The 19,127-nt window shown below is 66.7% G+C and overlaps 3 protein-coding genes across 3 annotated transcripts in view; 1 reads left to right on the forward strand and 2 right to left on the reverse strand.

The window, feature by feature from the left end:
* The window catches only part of CPSF1 (cleavage and polyadenylation specific factor 1), a 139,192-nt gene that overhangs the window by 33,556 nt on the left and 86,509 nt on the right, over positions 1–19,127 (reverse strand). The window lies entirely within an intron of this gene.
* LOC140001779 (casein kinase II subunit alpha-like) lies at positions 811–8,315 on the forward strand. The gene is given in 15 exon segments (XM_072034201.1): positions 811–895; positions 2,873–3,008; positions 3,214–3,325; positions 3,674–3,722; positions 3,725–3,774; positions 4,301–4,351; positions 5,008–5,067; positions 5,377–5,460; positions 6,512–6,622; positions 6,702–6,803; positions 7,387–7,487; positions 7,557–7,705; positions 7,785–7,862; positions 7,960–7,986; positions 7,989–8,315. Coding segments are annotated over 14 exon segments (1,164 nt in total). The 5' UTR covers positions 811–895; positions 2,873–2,907; the 3' UTR covers positions 8,078–8,315.
* DGAT1 (diacylglycerol O-acyltransferase 1) lies at positions 9,844–15,614 on the reverse strand. The gene is given in 15 exon segments (XM_072034451.1): positions 9,844–10,269; positions 10,519–10,606; positions 10,704–10,735; positions 10,737–10,771; positions 10,859–10,967; positions 11,076–11,120; positions 11,216–11,257; positions 11,388–11,504; positions 11,900–11,958; positions 12,109–12,214; positions 12,348–12,400; positions 12,507–12,567; positions 12,679–12,783; positions 14,179–14,265; positions 15,597–15,614. Coding segments are annotated over 15 exon segments (1,107 nt in total). The 3' UTR covers positions 9,844–10,119.

A 19,127-nucleotide genomic window follows, 5' to 3' on the forward strand; every position in this document is an offset into this window, starting at 1 on the left:
AGCACTGGGAACACTGGGAGCACTGGGATAGAGGCACTGGGAGCACTGGTGTCACTGAGACCACTGGGATAGAGGCACTGGTGGCACTGGGAGCACTGAGAGCAGTGGGATGGGGGCACTGGGAGCACTGGTGACACAGAGAGCACTGGGACAGGAGCACTGTGAGCACTGGGGGCACTGGGATAGAGGCACTGGTGACACTGGGAACACTGGGAGCACTGAGATTGGAGCACTGGGAGCACTGGGATGGGAGTACTAGGAGCACTGTGAGTACTGGGGGCACTGGGATAGAGGCACTGGGGGCACTGGGAACACTGGTGGCACTGGGACAGAGGCACTGGGGACACTGGGAGCACTGGAATAGAGGCACTGGGAGCACTGGGAGCACTGGGAACACTGGGATGGGAGTACTGGGAGCACTGGGATAGAGGTACTGGTGACACTGGGAGCACTGGTGACACTGGGAGCACTGGGATAGAGGCACTGGGAGCACTGGTGGCACTGGGAGTACTGGGGTGGGAGCACTGGGAGCACTGGGACAGAGTCACTGCTGCCCCCCCCGTGCCCCCCCCCGTGCCCCCCCCGTGCCCCTTCCCGTGCCCCCCCCGCTTCCTCCGCGCAGCCGCAGGGGGGGGTGGTGGTGGGGGGGGGGTTGGGGTGGGGGCGGCGCCGTCCCCGGCGTCGGCTCCGGTTCGGGGGCGCCCCCCCGCGGCCCGGCGGGGGCTGGGCCCGGCCGAGGGCGCCGCCGGGAGCCGCCGGGAGCCGCCGGGAGGCGCCGGGAGCCCCCGGAGCCCCCCGGAGCCGCCGCCCGCAGCCAGTTTGCGGCCCCCCCCCCGGCCCCGGGAGCTCCCCCCCCCCCCGAGCTCCCCCCCCCCCCCTGCAGCCAGCAGCAAAGGTCCGGGGGGAGGGGGGGGAGGGGGAGGGGGAGGGGAGGGGGTGGGGGTGGGGGTGGGGAAGGGGGGGTGGGGAGGGGGTGGGGAGGGGGGAGGGGGTGGTGGGGGTGGGGGTGGGAGGGGGTGGGAGGGGGTGGGTGGGAGAGGGGGTGGGGTGGGATTGGGATTGGGATTAGGAGGGGGTGGGAGGGGGGGTGGGAGTGGGCACGAGTGGGTGTGGGGGGGAGAGGGGGTGGGGGTGGGATTAGGAGGGGGTGGGAGTGGGTGGGGAGGGGGATGGGGATTGGGATTGGGATTGGGATTGGGAGTGGGAGTGGGTGGGAGTGGGTGTGGGGGGAGTGGCAGTGGAGGGTGCCAGGGAGGGGCAGTGGGGGTGGGCGTAGGGCTTAATGTGGGGGGGTGCCAGTAGGGGTGGGGGTGGGTGTGGGGGTGTCGGTGTGGGCATGGCCATGGGGTGGGGGCTCTGGGGGTGCACACGGGTGGCCGTGGGTGCAGGGGGCTGCGGTGCCACGCTGCGCCGTGCCAGGCAGTACCGTGCCATGGTACGGTGCCGTGCCATGCTGTGCCATGCTGTGCCATGCTGTGCCATGTGGTACCGTGCGGTACTGTGCCGTGCCGTGCCGTGCCATGGTGTGCCATGCTGTGCCATGCAGTACCATGCCGTGCCATGCGGTACCGTGTGGTACTGCGCCGTGCCATGCCATGCCATGCCGTGCCATGCCATGCGGCACCGCACTGTGCCATCCTGTATGGTGCCATGCTGTGCTGTGCCACGCGGTGCCGTGCTGTGCCATGCTGTGCCACGCAGTGCCATGGGGTACCACACTGTGCCACATGGTACCACACAGTGCCATGCAGTACCACGTCGTGCCATGCTGTGCCACGTGGTACCGTGTTTGTGCCACATGGTACCACACCGTGCCATGCAGTACCATGCCATGCCGTGCTGTGCCATGCTGTGCCACACTGTGCCACGCAGTACTGTGCCGTGCCGTGCTGTGCCACGTGGTACCACACAGTGCCATGCAGTACCGCGTCATGCCATGCTGTGCCACGTGGTACCGTGTTGTGCTGTGTTGTGCCACACGGTACCACACTGTGCCACGCAGTACCGTGTTGTGCCATGCTGCGCCATGTGGTACCATGCCATGCTGCACTGTGCCACGCAGCACCACACCGTGCCATGCGGTACCGTGCTGTGCCATGCCGTGCCATGTAGCACCACGCTGTGCCACGCAGCACCACGCCACGCCATGCCACACCGTGCCATGCAGTCCCACCCTGTGCCACCTGGTTTGGGGCCGTTTCATGGCTTTTCCGGAGCCAGCTCCCAGCAGCCTGGGGGCACCCCCGTGGTGCCACCTCCCCAAATTGCTCCAGGTCCTGGCGGTGCCAAACCAGGCCTGGAGCTGGGACCCAGCCAGGACCTGACCGGGGGCCGCATCCCCCAAATCCTGGTGGTGCCGGGGCTCAGCCTGCGGCACAGCCACGCGGTGCCCGGTGCCCGGTGCCCACGGCAGGGCTGGTGCTGCTCCCGCTCCGTCCCCCGATGCGAGCGGTGCAGCCGCGGCCTTGGCGATGCCCCCCCCTGTGCCATGGCCCCCCCGGTGCCGGCTGCTGCGGGGACACCGCGTCCCGCGGCCGCCCTTGGCTCCGCGTGTCCCTGACCCGCGGCGGCTCTTGGCTGAGCACCGAGCGCTGCGCATTTCGGGGCCATTTCAGGGGGGGGGTCCTGGCTCTGCGGCTGCGCCCCGGGGTCACCTCCTGCCCCCCAGCCCCGCTGGTGCCGCGTCTGCTTGGTGGCACCGCGCTGGTGCCCGCTCCCTGTCCTTGTCCCCATCCCCATGTCCCAGCCCGGTTCCTCCAGTGGTGCCGGGGTGGCCGGGGGGGTCACGGAGCCCCTCGCACCCACCCGGCGCCCCCCAGCCTCTGCTTTCTGCCAGGTTCTCCCCCCAAATGCCGCCTTTTTGTGGTTTTAGGGTGAGCGAGGCGCTGCCCCTCTGGCCCTGGGAGCATGGCGGGGCCGGTGCCCAGCCGGGCCAGGGTCTACGCGGACGTCAACACGCAGAGACCCCGCGAGTACTGGGACTACGAGTCGCACGTGGTGGAGTGGGGGTACGCTCCCTTCAGCCCCCCCCCTCGGGTGACCCCCTCCGTGCGTCCTCCCCGTGGCCGTTGGCACGGTTTTCTCCTGGCCCCCCGCACAGGGCGTTTATTCCTGCACCCCCTCGGGCGGCCGAGACCCTTCCCACCCTTCCCACCACGGCTCGGCTGCCCCCCCCCCTTCCTCACCTCCTCTTCCTTTTCCCCCCCCCGGCAGCAACCAGGACGATTACCAGCTCGTGCGGAAGCTCGGCCGTGGCAAATACAGCGAGGTCTTCGAAGCCATCAACATCACCAACAACGAGAAGGTGGTGGTGAAAATCCTCAAGGTGGGTGCGTGCCAGGGCTCCTCGGCCCGGGGGGGGGGGGCTCCATGGGCTGCCCCTGGGCACATTTAGGGGCCACGTTTTGGCTCTCTGGGGGGGCGAGCTCATTTCCGTGGTGGGGCTGAACCAGGCGCAGTGATGGTTTGTAGGACGCATGAGTTATGGGGCATGGGTTTGGAGAGCCCAAGCTCGCTCCTGGGCTGCTTTTCCTAGGGAAAAAATTCCCCGAGGCCCCCCCAGAGCAGGGCACGAGGTTCCTAAGGTGGTGGGGGGCTGCTGTCCTTGGGGGGGGACGCGCCCCCTCGCCGCGGTGCGCGGGGCTCTGAGCGCAGCCCGCTTTGTGCTCGCCAGCCCGTGAAGAAGAAGAAGATCAAGCGCGAGATCAAGATCCTGGAGAACCTGCGGGGGGCCCCAATATCATCAGCCTGCTGGACATCGTGAAGGACCCCGTGGTGAGGACGGGCAGGGGGGGGGCAGGGGGGCAGCCACCCCCGGCGGCCCCGAGAGGGTGGGGACGGGGAGGCAGCAGCGGGGTTGGGCACGCCGCCTGCCTGGCCCCCCCAAACCTCTTTTTCCCCTTTTTCCCTCTTTTTTCCCCTTTTTTTCCCTCTTTTTCCCCTTTTTTCCCTCTTTTCCCCCTTTTTTCCCCTCTTTTTTCCCCTTTTTTCCCTCTTTTTCCCCCTTTTTTCCCTCTTTTTTCCCCTTTTTTCCCTTTTTTCCCTCTTTTTCCCCTTTTTTTCCCTCTTTTTTCCCCTTTTTTCCCTCTTTTTCCCCCTGTTTTCCCTCTTTTTCCCCTTTTTTTCCCTCTTTTTTCCCCTTTTTTCCCTCTTTTTCCCCCTTTTTTCCCTCTTTTTCCCCCTTTTTTCCCTCTTTTTCCCCCTTTTTTCCATCTTTTTCCCCTTTTTTTCCCTCTTTTTCCCCCTTTTTTTCCTCTTTTTTCCCCTTTTTCCCCTCTTTTCCCTGTTTTCTCCCCTGCAGTCCCGGACGCCCGCCCTGGTCTTCGAGCACGTCAACAACACGGACTTCAAGGTGAGCGCACGCTGCCTCGGAGACCTGGGGGGGACTGGGGGAAACTGGGGGGGTCCCGAACCCCCCCTGCAGAGCCAGCAGCGCACCCCAGCCCCCCCGGGGTGTCACAGACGTGGGGCTGAGCCGTGGCACCGAGCCGGTGCCGGCGCTTGTGCCATCCGATCCCGGCGGTGCCACCGGGCACTGCCCCTAAACCACAGCCCCTGGGGGGGGCAGGCAGGGGGCTGCGGAGCGGATTTTGGGGAGCTGGGAGGTGAATTTAGGTGGGAGGTGGTGATTTTGGTGAAGCTGCTGCCCGGGCTGGGGCTGCTCCACGAGTCACAAGCGCGTTGGCAGCGCCGCTGCTGCCCTTTCGCCTCCCTGGCTCCCGTCCCCGGGGTTTGGCTTTGGGGCTGCTGCAGCTCCCGAGGGTGCACAAATTCCACCCTCACCCCCCCACCCTGGTGGGAGCTGAGCCCCCCACCCCGCTGCACGGTTTGGGAGCTCCCTGGTTGCCCCCGTTGGGACTGGGCCGGGTGCGGGCCACCCTGCTTCTCCCTGGGGTGTGCTGCTGTGAAATTTGGGGAGGTTTTTTTGGGGGTGCCGAGCTGCCCCGGAGCTGCTCGGGGGTCCCTCGGGGGCCGCGCCGCCTTCACCGCCTCTCCCTGTTCCCGCAGCAACTCTACCAGACGCTGTCCGACTTCGACATTCGGTTCTACATGTACGAGATCCTAAAGGTGAGCCCCCAGGAACCCCCCCCGGAGCTGAAAGCCACCACCAACACCCCCAGGGGAGCCCTGCTTGGCCCCAAATCCCGGCGGCGGCACCGCGCCCTTGGCAGCCCCCCGCTGCCACCTGCGTCCCCCCCGGGGTCCCCAGGGCGCCGTGTGCCTGCCCCATCCATCACCGTCACCGGGACAGGGTCTGGAGGCCCCCCCCCCGGGGCCCCGAGCCTGGCGTCACCGTGCTGCAGCCTTGGGGTCTGTCCTTCGTGGTGCCCCCCCCTGCCCCGAACCCCCCCGGTGACGCCACCGTTGCGTCCGCAGGCGCTGGATTACTGCCACAGCATGGGCGTGATGCACCGCGACGTCAAACCACACAACGTTATGATTGACCACGAGCACAGAAAGGTACCCCCCCTGTGCCCCCCCCCGGCCCCCCCCAGGTCCCTTGGGTGGCCGTGGTTGTCCCAGCACGGCTCCGGTTCCTCTCCCAGCGCCGTGCGCTCAGCCCGGCACCGAAACGTCCCCGGCGCGGTGCGGTTCTGGTGCTGCTCATCCCCGCTCTTGAGCCCTCGCGGGGGGGGCTGGCCTCGCAGCTGCTGGTTTGGCAAAAAGGGGGGGCCATAAAACCCCGCAGCTGCGCCCCGTAAACCCGCTTTATGTGCCAGCTGCTTGGCGGCAGCTCGGGCTTGTAAACCTGCCCGCAGATCCCTTCCGGCGCACGGCGGCGCCCGGCCACCTGCGCTCCCCGCATAAATCGGACTTCAAACGGTGTCTCCGGGGGGGGGGCAGCTGGTAATCACCCCCTTATCGGGGTGCAACGGGGCCGGCCCCGTGCGCCCCGTGGGCACGCTGCCCTTTGAAACTGCCCCGTCACCGCTGCCGCGGTGGCCTGGCACCCGGCACCCGGCGCACCCGGCACCCGGCGCACCCAGCCCGCGCCCTGTGCCAAGCCCGGCCGTCCTTTCCCCTAAATTCGTGCCAACCCCAAAATCGGGGGGGGCTGGGAGGCTCGTTATGGGCAGCAGAGGTCCCGAAGTTAATAAGGGTTTGGGGTTTGGGGAGGCGGGGGGGGGACGTGTTTCCTATAGGAGCCGGAGGGCCGTGGTCAGGGAGCGCGGGGCGCAGCCGGGCGCTGCGCGGCGTTAACGACCTGCCTGATGGACCGGGGCCTGCCTCAGCTGCTGCCCTAATTAGCGGGGCCGGGGGGGTGATCCTAATTAATCTGAAAATTTTTAGGGGGGGGGTGACGAGGTGGCTGTGGTCATCGGGGCACCGCTGCGCTGCGCTCATCCCGCTGCGCCCACCGCGGGGCTCGGCACCGCTGGCACCGCGCGCACCGGTGCTGGCACTGGGAGCCCCCAGGGGGGCTTGGGGGGGGCTTGGGGGGGTTGGTGCCAGCACCCTCCCTTTTTTCTCCCTTTTTCTCCCTTTTTTCTCCCTTTTTCTACCCCCCCAGCTGCGCCTGATCGACTGGGGGCTGGCGGAGTTCTACCACCCCGGGCAGGAGTACAACGTGCGGGTGGCCTCGCGCTACTTCAAGGGCCCGGAGCTGCTGGTGGATTACCAGGTACGGCTCCTCCGGGGGGGGGGCACGCCCGGGGGGGGGGGGGCCCACAGCTCCCACCCCCATCCCGTGTCCTTCCCAGATGTACGACTACAGCCTGGACATGTGGAGTTTGGGCTGCATGCTGGCCAGCATGATCTTCCGCAAAGAGCCCTTCTTCCACGGCCACGACAACTACGACCAAGTGAGCCCCCCCGACCCCCCCCCGGCACTAACCCCCCCCTGCCACCCCTCTGTGCCACCCCCTGACTCCCGGGGTCCCCTCCTCCCCATGTTGGGGGTCCCCTCCCCATGCTGGGGTCCCCTCCCCAAGCTGGGGTCCCCTCCCCATGTTGGGGGTCTCCTCTCGCTGCGTCCTCCCCCCTGCTGGAGGCAGAGCGCTGCCGGTGGTGGTGGCTACGTCCAGCTCCAGGGCAGGGCGCAAGGCACTGGTTATACTGGGAGGCACAACTGGGGCTGCTATGGGGCACCCCATAACGCACCCACACATCCCTGGCTGCTGGCACCAGCTGTGGGGCACGGATTTGGGGGGGTCCGGCAGGAGACCCCGGCCATATCAGCCCCATACGTGGTGCCAGCCTGGCAAGCTGTAGGACCCCCCCTGCCCACACCGCTGTGGCTGATTTTGTCACTTTCCCCCCAAATTGTCCCATCCCCAGCGGGAAAACGAGGGTGGCAGTGTCCAGAACTGGGACCGGGCAGGCAGGGAACTGGTCCCTGTGGTCACCACCACCCCAACCCCATCATGTTCCCCCCCCCGGTGCCAGCTGGTGCGCATCGCCAAGGTGCTGGGGACGGAGGATTTGTACGACTACATCGACAAATACAACATCGAGCTGGACCCCCGCTTCAACGACATCCTGGGCAGGTGGGTGCCCCCCCCGACACCGCTGTGCCATCCTCCTCCTCCTCTTCCTCACCCTTTTGCCCCCCGCAGACACTCTCGGAAGCGGTGGGAGCGCTTTGTGCACAGCGAGAACCAGCACCTGGTGAGCAGCGAGGCGCTGGATTTCCTGGACAAGCTCCTGCGCTACGACCACCAGGCGCGGCTGACGGCGCGCGACGCCATGGAGCACCCCTATTTCTGTACGTCCTGGGGGGGGGGGGGTCTCATGGGGGGGGTCGGTGGTGGCCCCCCCATGATGCCATCCCCTCTGCCCCACAGACCCCATAGCGAAAGACCCGGCGAGGATCGGCCCCGCGGCCAGCACCACCCCCGTCAGCTCCTCCAGCATGTTGGCAGGTGGGTGCCGGCACGGGGGGCGCACCGGGGGGGGCGCACCGGGGGGCTCCTGGCCTCCTGACGCCCCCCCCCCCCCCACATTTTCTCCCCACCGCAGGCATCACCTCGATGTCGGTGGCGCAGCCCTGGGCAGCCTGGCCGCCTCGCCCGGCATCGCCCCCCCCCAAAACGCTTTGGGGTCACCGGTGCCCACCGCAGCGGGCGCCCAGCCCTGACCTCGCGCCGCCCCCCCAAACCAGCCAAAACGGGGCAGGATTGGGGTGGGGTGGGTTGGGGGGGTGGGGGGGGCGCTCTGGAATTTTTATTTTTATTTCTGTCGGGTGCGAAGCGCAGAGGAGCAAAGCCGGAGGGGTCCTTTTTCTGCCCCCCCTCGCCCCCCCCTGGGTGAGGAGGACGCGGCTGCGGTGGAGGAACCGAAAATGGAGAATAAATTTTATTTTCTATGGCCCTAAACCGAGGGGAGGGGGTTCCTTGAGGGGGGGGCACGCGGCGGTGCCCCAAATCCCGGTGTCCCCAGTTTGGGGGCTGTGACCCCCCCCCCCAAAAAAAACGACAGCTTGTGCCCAGAGAGGGGGAAGGTGGGGAGGGCCCGGGGGGGGTCCTCAATGAGGTCCAGAGCTCCCCCCAGGGAGGAACCCGGGACAGAAAATGCCCCAAGGACAGGCCCAGGGGGTAAAGTCGAGCCCCACAAGTGGCCCTAGGGCAAGGCCCAGCCCCACAACCAGGCCTGGGGGGTAAGGAGGAGCCCCACAAGTGGCCCCAGGCACAAAGTTGAGCCCCACAACCAGGCCTGGGGGGCAAGGTTGAGCCCCACAAGTGGCTCTAGGGTCAAGGCCCAGCCCCACACATGGCCCTGGGGCAAGGCCCAGCCCCACAACCAGGCCTGGGGCAAGGCCCAGCCCCACAAGTGGCCTCATGGGCAAAGCTGAGCCCCACAACCAGGCCTTGGGGGGTAAGGAGGAGCCCCACAAGTGGCCCTGGGGCAAAGCCCAACCCCACAACCAGCCCCACAACCAGCCCTGGGGTCAAAGCCCAGCCCCACAACCTGCCCCGAGGTCAAGGCCAAGCCCCACAAGTGGCCCCAGTGTCAAGGTCAAGCCCCACAAGTGACCCCAAGGGCAAAATTGAGCCTCACAAGTGTGGACGGCCGAGCCCCATAAGCAGCCCCACAAGTGTCCCCAGGGTCAAGGCCAAGCCCCACAAGTGACCCCATGGGCAAACCCCAAAAGCCCCACAGCCAGCCCCACAAGTGGCCCCAGTGTCAAGGTCAAACCCCACAAGTGACCCCATGGACAAAAGCTCAACCCCACAACCAGCCCGGCAAGGCCAAGCCCCACAAGCAGCCCCACAAGTGGCCCCAGTGTCAAGGTCAAGCCCCACAAGTGACCCCATGGGCAATGCTGAGCCCCACAAGTGACCCCAGGGTCAAGGTCAAACCCCACAAGTGACCCCATGGGCAAAGCTGAGCCCCACAAGTGGCCCTGGGGACATGGCTGAGCCCCATAAGCAGCCCCACAACCAGCTGTGGGGGCAAGGCCAAGCCCCACAAGTGGACCCCATGGGCAATGCCAAGCCCCACAGCCAGCCCCACAAGTGGCCCCAGTGTCAAAGGCTCAAACCCCACAAGTGACCCCATGGGCAGAGCTCAACCCCACAACCAGCCCTGGGGGCAAGGCCAAGCCCCACAAGCAGCCCCACAAGTGACCCCAGTGTCAAGGTCAAACCCCACAAGTGACCCCATGGGCAAAGCTGAGCCCCACAAGTGGCCCTGGGGACACAACCAAGCCCCACAAGTGACCCTAGGGTCAAGGTCAAGCCCCACAAATGACCCCATGGGCAATGCCGAGCCCCATAACCAGCCCCCGCTGCCATGGGGGGGGGGGACAGGGCAGCTCCTGGGGTCCAGGGGGGGCTCCCAAGGGGGGGGTCCCAAGGCGGGGGTCCCAAAGGGGGTGCAGAGACACAAGGAGGGCGCAGGGCGTTGGAAAACCGGAGCCTTTAATCCCTCGGCGGCCCGAGAGGGCTCAAAAAGTTCACAGAAGAGGCTGGGGGGGGGGCCAGCTCCGTGCCCCCCCCCCCCACCGTGGCATTTTGGGGGGGCTGGGAGGGGTCCGAGCAGGGCCCCCCCCCTCCCCATAGGGGGGCTATTGCAGCGATCCGACATTCACTTCTGGATGAGGGGGCCCCCGTATGAACACGGGGGGGGCCTCCCAGGACCCCCACCCACGGTAATGGGTTGTGGGGGTTGTGGGGGGGTCTAGCGCGCCCCCCCCTCGTAGTTGAGCACGTAGTAGTCGTGCACGTACATGAGCACGGCGATGGGCTGCCCGATGATCAGCGACATCCACACGGCCGCGTTGCCGTAATTCCCCCGCAGGAATTTGGACACGAACCAGGCCAAAGGGATCTGGGAGGGGGGGAAAAAAATCAGTTCCTCCTCCTCTTCCCAGGATGGGGGGGCACAAGGTTTTCGGGGTGTCCCCCCCACCTCTCCAGGTCCCCCCTCTTACCTGCGCCGCCATCCCCAAAGCCCAAGAGGCGAAACATCTTCAGGGGGACTCAGCCAGGTATCTTGGGACAGGGACATGGGGGGGTCACGTAATAAAAAAGGGGGGGGTGAAGACCCCCGGGGGGGGGTCCCGGGGGGGGCACCGACCTCGTGGAAGAAGGCGGAGGCGAGGAAGACGGCCGTCTGCGCCGTCCACTTGCTGACCCCCCGCTTCAGCATGGGCTTGTAGAAATGTCTGGGGGGGGGGGGGATGAAAAAATTGGGGTGGGGGGGGACAAAATAAAAGGGGGGGGGGGGGACGCGGTACCTCTTAAACCCCCCCCAAAAAAAACCTGAGGCACCACTTGTGCACGGGGATGTTCCTAGTTCTGCCAGAAGTAGGTCACCGATTCCGAGTTCCTATGGGGGGGGGGGGCACAAATTGGGGTTTTTTTGGGGAAAAAGGGGATTTTGTGCCCCCCCCGTCAATCTCCCCAGCCCACGTCACAGTCCCGGTAAAATTCCCGGTCCCCAAATTGCAGCAGCTCGGCCACGGCATTGAGGCAGGAGTGGAAGAACCAATAGAAGAAAATGAGCCAGATGAGGTGGTTGGGGACCTGGGGGGGGGGGGGCACATTTTGGGGGGGTCACAGGGGGGTCCTGCCCCCCCCCTCCAAAAATCATTTTGGGGGTGTTTTGGGGGGTGGGGGGTGCGGGGGACTCACGGCCAGCTTGAGGAGCCGCTCGATGATGCGGGAGTAATCCATGTCCTATGGGGGGGGCACAAAGCGCTGTCAGCCCCAGCCCCCCCCCCAAAAAAAAAATAAAATATTGGGGGGGCAAAAAAAAGCCCCCCCTCACTCACCCGGAACGGCTTCATGGAGTTCTGGATCGTGGGCACCATCCACTGCAAGTAGAAGCTGCTGAATGCGCCCCCCCCCCCCAAAAAAAAACACCCCAAAAAACAGGCAGAGCCCCCCCCCCCATTTCTGGGGGGGGGGGGCGCACAGCCAGGACCCCCCCCCCCGAAAAAACGCCTGCTGGATCAGCCCCACCATCAGCTGGATGAAGAAGAGCTGCAAAGGGGACGGAGGGGGGGTGACCTCAGAGGGGGACACCCCCAGAGTGGGGGGGGCATTTTTTTTAAGCCCCCCCTCCCCAATTTAAAGCCCCCCCCCCCCAAAATTTACCATCGACAAGCGCCGCAGCAGGAAGCGCTTGCGGGATGCGGGGGGAGCGGGGGAAGTTGGGAGCCCAGCACAGGGTGGGGGCCAGCAGGAAGTAATAAGAGGTCTGGGGGGATGATAACCGTGAGGGGGGGGCACCGAGACCCCCCCCCAAAAAAAAAATTACACCCCCCCCTTTTTTTTGGGGGGTACTTACTGCTGTAGGTGAGGTTATCGGGGTAGGCTACTCCTCTGCTCTTGCCCACGTCCCCGTTGGCTTTGGCGGCTCCTGGGGGGGGGTGTAAGGAAATGGGGGGGGGTGTGAGGGGTCTCGGCCAGCTCGGGGGGGTCCCAACGCCCCCCCCCCCAAAAAAAACACATACCTGGGGGGGCGCCTTGGCCTCTCTGTGCACCACTTGTTGAGGTCCCTGAAGGAGAAGAGCTTGAGGAAGAGGACGGTGTAAATGGCCAGGGTGAGCACTGGCCCCCACATTGGGCAGAGACACGGGGGGGGGGGTCAGGAGGTTTTGGGGGGGTCTGAGGGTGGGGGGGGTCCAGAACCCCCCCCCCAAAAAAAATTTGGGGTCCTCACCGGGTGTGATGGAGGGGACGGCGAGCACCACGGCGGCGGGGAAGCAGAGGATGGCCAGCAGGTTGGCACCGTGCAGCGCGGCCCCCACCCGCTCCGACAGCGAGCCCTGGGGGGGTTTTGGGGAGGAAAACGGGGTTTTTTCACCCCAAAAGGATGCCCCCCCCAATCCACCGAGCCCCCTCCCCACCTAAAGAGCCCCCCCCTTCAACCCAAGGAGCCCCCCACCCTATTTCGCTCACCGCCGCCAGCCGCCTCTCCAAGGCGAGCGCCGCCAGGGCGAAGACGTTGGCCACTGGTTTTTTTTTGGGGGGGGGGGGGAGGAAGAAGAGGAAGAGGAGGAGGAAGTCAGCGAGGGGGGGGCACGCAGCACGGCCCCCCCCCCGCCCCGAAACACCCACCGATGATGAGGCAGAGCGAGGGCCAGCTGTAGGGGTCTTTGAGGAACAGGGACACCTGGAACTGCAGTTTTATGCAGCATGTTTATAAACTGTGTTGGGGAGGGGGGACCCTAAATATTTTCGGTGTCCCCCCCCAAAAAAAAAAAATTGTGGGGTGGGGGGGGGGCACAACCTCAGGGAGGGGGTCAGAGGTTGCCGTCGTCTGTCCGTGTCCCCCCCCCCCCCCCCCACGCTTAGTCTCGGATGAGGTTTTCCAGGAAGTCGCGTTGCTCAATACCTGCAAGAGCGAGGCGGGCGTTGCGCACGGGAGAGGGGGGGGACCCCAAAAATCCCCCCAAATCTCCCCCCAAAACCCCCCCACAGCCTCAGGCCTGGCCCAAATCCTGCCCCCGGGGTTGCCCCAAAGTCGTGACCCCCCCCCTCGGGGTTCACATGGAGGGGGCGACGGGGAGCCTTCCCCCGCCCCCCCCCCCCCCCTCCCCCCGGGAGCCGCCCGTGCCACGCGGCCGCGCCTCTGGGCCAGGGTTCAGGCGGGTGGCGCGGGGAAGGGCCCAACTGGGGCACTGGGACCCAACTGGGGCACAGTTGGGGGGCACTGGAGGACACTTGGGACCCCAACTGGGAGCACTGGGGACCCCAACTGGGAGCACTGGGGGGCACTGGAGGACACTTGGGACCCCAACTGGGAGCACTGGGGACCCAACTGGGAGCACTGGGGGGCACTGGGGACCCAACTGGGAGCACTGGGGGGCACTGGGACCCAACTGCACTGGGGGCACTAGGGACCCAACTGGAGCACTGGGGGACACTGGAGGACACTGGGGACCCAACTGGGAGCACTGGGGACCCAACTGGGAGCACTGGGGGGCACTGGAGGACACTTGGGACCCCAACTGGGGACACTGGGGACACTGGGGACCCAACTGGGAGCACTGGGGGGCACCGGGGACCCCAACTGGGAGCACTGGGGGGCACTGGGGACCCCAACTGGGAGCACTGGGGGCACTGGAGGACACTGGGGACCCCAACTGGGGGCACTGGGGACCCCGAGCATATCCCTGGGGACCCCACTGGGGACAACAGGGACCCCGACTGGGGACACCAGGTCCCCAACTGGGGATACTGGGGACCCTGAACATGTCCCTGGGGACCCCAACTGGGGACACTGGGACCCCAAGCAGAGCCACCAGGTCTCCAACTGGGGCCACTGGGGACCCAACTGGGGCTACCGGGTCCCCCAACTGGGTGGGGCATTGAGGACCCCAACTGGGACCACCAAGTCCCCAACTGGGGCCAATTGGGACCCCAAGTGTGTCCCTGGGGACCCCAACTGGGGCCAACAGGTCCCAAACTGGGACCACTGGGGACCCCAACTGGGGACCCCAACCGGGGGGGGTCACCGGGGGCACCCAACCGAGGCCAACGGGGACCCAAACGGGGGCCACTGGGGACCCCACATGGGGTCACCAGTCCCAAACTGGGACCAGTGGGGGACCCCAACTGGGGGTCACCGGGCTCCATCCCAGCAGCGGGCAGCCGGGGGGGCCCCATGGGCTCATTACGGGCGCTAATTAATGCCGCTCACTCCGGGGCCTCCCGGGCTCATTACGGGGCGCTAATTAGGGTGTTGGGGCATTAATTAGGGGGGGGGGCGCTAATTAGGGCCACTCACCAGCATCACCACGCACCAGTTGAGGACCCCCCGGTAGTTGCTGTAGCCGCTGGCGGAGCTGAGCAGGGACTCCTGAAGTTGGTGCACCTGGGGGGAGCACCATGGGGGGGGGGGTCAGATGTACCCCCCCCCCACACCGGGACCACCCCCCAAAACAAGGAAACCCCCCGGAACACTGGGACCCCCCCCCAAAAAAAAACAGGAAACCTCCCGGAACAGCAGGACCCCCCCCCGGAACACCAGGACCCCCCCTGAAACACTGGGATCCCCCCCCTAAACACCGGGTCCCCCCCCAAAAAAAACAGGAAACCCCCAGGATCCGGGACCCCCCCCAAACACCGGGACCTGCCCCTAGGACACCGGGACCCCCCCCAAACAGGAAACCCCCCAGAACACCAGGACCCCCCCCCCAAACACACCGGGACCCCCCCCAAAAAAACAGGAAACACCCCGGAACAGAGGGACCCCCCCCAAAGCACTGGACCCCCCCCCCCCCAAAAAAGACTGTGACCCCCCCCCCAAAAAAGAATAAACCTCCCGGAACACCAGGACCCCCACACACACACACCGTCTCCCCCTAGGGACACCGGGACCCCCCCCAAAAACAGGAAACCCCCCGGAACAGAGGGACCCCCCCCAAAACACTGGGGACCCCCCCCCCAAACACCAGGACCCTCGACCCTTGAAACACCGGGACCCCCCCAAAAAACAGGAAACCCCCCCGGAACACCAGGATCCCTCCCCCAAAAAACACCAGGACCCCCCCAGGGACTACCAGGGACCGCCCCGCGGGACCCCCCCCAGGGACAGGATGGGGCCCAAACCGCTGGGAGATTTGGGGGGGGGGGGTCCCAGGGGGCAGGGGTCAGGCTTCAGCACCCATGGAATGGCATAGGGGGGCCCCGGGGGGGTCTCAGGGGGGTCTGGAGCAGGTCCCGGGGGGGTCCCAAGGGGTCTGGGGGGTCCCAAGGGGGGGGTCCTAGGGCTGTCAGTTCCCCTGGGGACACGGAGCCCCCAGTGCCTGGGTGACCCCCCCCCCCCCCATCTCCACCCCCCGTACCCTTTACCCCCCCCTCCGCAGACCTTGGCCACCCCTCCCTGCACCCTTGCCCCCCCCCCCCCCCGTGCCCAATGCCCCCCCCCCCATACCCTTTACCCCCCCCCCATGCCCAATGCCCCCCCCCCAACTCCCCCCCCGTGCCTGGTTGTCCCCTCCCGTACCCTTTACCCCCCCCCATACCCTTTACCCCCCCCCAAACCCAATGCCCCCCCCCGTGCCCCCCCCCGGTCCCAGGACACCCCCCCTCCCGGACACGGTGCCCCCCCCCACACCCATTACCCCCCCCCCCCCAGGAGGGTAGGGCTGCTCCCCCCAGAGGCCTCGGTGCCCCCCCCATGCCCCCCCCCCCGTCACCCACAAAGTCCCCGTGTGTCATGGCCCCCCCCGTCCCCTTCTCCTCCTCCCGCCCCCCCCGTCGCCGCGGGGGGTCTCCATGGCTTTGTGGGGGGGTCCCTTGGTGGTCGCCGCCCCCCCGCCCCCCCCCCTTCCTCCGCCGCCCCCCCCCGCCGCCGCCGCTCCGCGCTCGCCCATGGCCGGGCCCCCGCCGCCTCCCGGCCACCGTAGGGGCCCCCCCCCCGCCGCCACGGCCTTTGTAACCTTGGCAACGCCCCCCCCCGCCCCGCCCCCCCTCCGGTTCCGCCCCCCCCCGGTTCCGTTCCCCCCCCCCCCCAATAGCCGGGGTTGGCGGAGTACGGAAAAAACTACAAGTCCCAGCAGCCCCCGCGGTGGTTGGGGGGAGATGGGCGGCTGGGAGGGCCAATGGGGGGAGAGGGAGGGAGGGAGGGAGGGGCAAGGGGTGGCCAATGGGGGTGAGGGGGGAACGGGAGGTCGGCCAATGGGAGGGAGGGGAGGAGGAGGGGGAGGGAGGAGAGGGGAGGGGGGGTGTGGGGGGGAGTGGGGGGAGTGGGGGGGTGGGGGGTAAATGGGGGAAATGGGGGGGAAATGGGGGGGGGTCTGGGGGTAAATGGGGGGGAAATGGGGGGGTCTGGGGGTAAATAGGGGGTAATTGGGGGGCTGGGGGGCACTGGGGGGGCACTGGGGGGGGGCCCAGGGATGAATTGGGGGGGGTCTGGGTCAGAATTGGGGGGAAATGGGGGGCTATGGGGGGGTGGGGGGGAAATGGGGGGGGTCTGGGGGTAAATGGGGGGTAATTGGGGGCTGGGGGCACTGGGGGGGGCCCCAGGGATGAATTGGGGAGGGTCTGGGTCAGAATTGGGGGGAATTGGGGGGCTCTGGGGGTCAATTGGGGGGCTGGGGGGCACTGGGGGGGCACTGGGAGCACTGGGAGGCACTGGGGGGGCACTTGGGGGGGGTAATAGGGGGGCTGGGGGGGGGCAGTGGGGTCAAGGGGGGATATGGGGGTGGGGGGCATGGGGGGGGCAGTGGGGGGGGCCCAGGGATGAATTGGGGGGGGTCTGGGTCAGAATTGGGGGGGATTGGGGGCTCTGGGGGGGCAATTGGGGGGCTGGGGGGCACTGGGGGGCACTGGGAGAGAACTGGGGGGCACTGGGGGGCACTTGGGGGGGGTAATAGGGGGGCTGGGGGGGCAGTGGGGTCAGGGGACATGGGATGGGGGGCAGTGGGGGGGCCCCAGGGATGAATTGGGGGGGGGGTCTGGGTCAGAATTGGGGGGGATTGGGGGGCTATGGGGGCAATTGGGGGCTGGGGGGCACCGGGGGGCAATAGGGGGGCTATAGGGGGGCTATAGGGGGGCTGGGGGGGCAGTGGGGTCAGGGGACATGGGGTGGGGGGCACTGGGGGGGGCCCAGGGAGGAATGGGGGGGACTGGGGGGCACTGGGGGGGCAATAGGGGGCTGGGGGGGGCAGTGGGGACAGGGGGAATGGGGTGGGGGGCACTGGGGGGCACTGGGGGGGCCCAGGGAGGAATGGGGGGAATTGGGGGGCTATGGGGGGGCTATAGGGGGGCTGGGGGGGCACTGGGAGCACTGGGGGGGACACTGGGGGGGGCAGGGAGGAATGGGGGGATTGGGGACTCATGGGGGGGCAAGTAGGGGGCCTGGGGGGGCAGTGGGTTCAGGGGATATAGGGGGTGGGGGGCATGGGGGGCACTGGGGGGGCACTGGGGGGCCTGGGTCAGAATGGGGGGGCACTGGGGGGGGCCTCAGGGAGGAGAGGGAGGGATTGGGGGGCTATGGGGGGCAATAGGGGGGATGGGGGGGCAGTGGGTCAGGGGACATGGGGTGGGGGGCACTGGGGGCCTGGGTCAGAATGGGGGGGTCATGGGGGGCTAAGGGGGTAGAGGGGGGGCAATGGGGGGCTATGGGGGGCAATAGGGGGCTGGGGGGATACTGGGGGGGCACTGGGGGACATGGGGAGGGGGCACTGGGTCCCTTTGGGTGCCCCCATAAGTGGTCTGTTCCCCTAAAGTGTCCCCATGGGTGCCCCCTACAGACCCTTTGGGGTCCCCAGGGTGCCCCCCCCCAGTGCTCGGTGACCCCCGGGGCACCCTCATCAATCACCCAGCACTGTGACGCACGGGGGGGGGGGACACAGGGGCCGTGCCCCCCACCCCTGGCACCCCTGGGAACCTGAATTTGGGGGATTTCTGGTCATAAAGCGGCTTCGTGAGGGTGGGGGGGTGACTGGGGGGGCAAATTACTGGGGGGGGGTAATTGGGGGGGAGAATTAGGTAATTGGGGGGGGGCAATTGGTTGGGGGGGCAAATAACTGGGGGGCAAGTAATTGGGTGATAGGGTGGGCAAGTAATTAGGTAATTTGGGGGGGGGCAATTAGTTGGGGGCAGGAGTGGGGTAACTGGGGGGCAAATATTTGGGAGTGGGGGGCAAATATTTGGGTAACTGGGCAGGGAGTGGTGTAACTGGGGCAAATAATTGGGGTAGCGGGGCAAATGTTTGGGTAACTGGGGGGCAAATAACTGGGTAACTGGGGGGCAAATATTTGGGTAATTGGGGGGGCAGGGAGTGGGGTAACTGGGGGGGCAAATAACTGGGTGATGGGGTGAGCAGTTAGTTGGGTGGGCAAGTAATTAGGTAATTTGGGGCAATTAGTTAGGGGGGCAGGTAATGGGGTGGGCAAGTAACTGGGGGGGCAAATATTTGGGTAACCGTGGGGGGCAGCTATTTGGGTAACTGGGGGGCAAATAATTGGGCAACTGGGGGGCAAATATTTGGGTACCTGGGGGGCAAATATTTGGGTAACTGGGGGGGCAGGGAGTGGGGTACTGGGGGGCAAATAATAGGGTAACTGGGGGGGCGGGGAGTGGAGTAACTGGGGGGGCAAATAATTGGGTAACCGGGGGGCAAATATTTGGGTAACTGGGGGGGCAAATATTTGGGTAACTGGGGGGCAAATATTTGGGGTACCTGGGGGGGCAAATAATTGGGTAACTGGGGGGCAGGGAGTGGGGTAACTGGGGGGTAAATAATTGGGTAACCGGGGGGCAAATATTTGGGTAACTGGGGGGCAGGGAGTGGTGTAACTGGGGGGCAAATATTTGGGTAACTGGGGGGGCAAATAATTGGGTAACTGGGGGGCAAATAATTGGGTATCTGGGGGGTGATTAGTTTAGTGGGCAGGTAATGGGGTGGGCAAGTAACTGGGGGGCAAAATGTTTGGGTACCTGGGGGGCAAATATTTGGGTACCTGGGGGGCAAATAATTGGGTAACTGGGGGGGCAGGGAGCTGGGTACCTGGGGGCACGGGGGGGGGGCCTTTGGGTGTGCCATGGGGGGGCCGTGACACCTTTTGGGATCCCCTCCCCGTGCGCCCCCAAGGACGCAGCCACGCACCCCGTGTGCAACGAGGCTTTATTGCGGGACGGGGGGGTGTTTGCGGATGGGGGGGGGGTCCCAGCGCCCCGTGCCCCCCCCCGCCGTCACTCGAGGGGCCGGAAGGTGAGCAGGGGGGC

This window comes from Anas platyrhynchos, chromosome 2 (genome assembly GCF_047663525.1).
Source record: "Anas platyrhynchos isolate ZD024472 breed Pekin duck chromosome 2, IASCAAS_PekinDuck_T2T, whole genome shotgun sequence".
Lineage (NCBI taxonomy): Eukaryota > Metazoa > Chordata > Aves > Anseriformes > Anatidae > Anas > Anas platyrhynchos.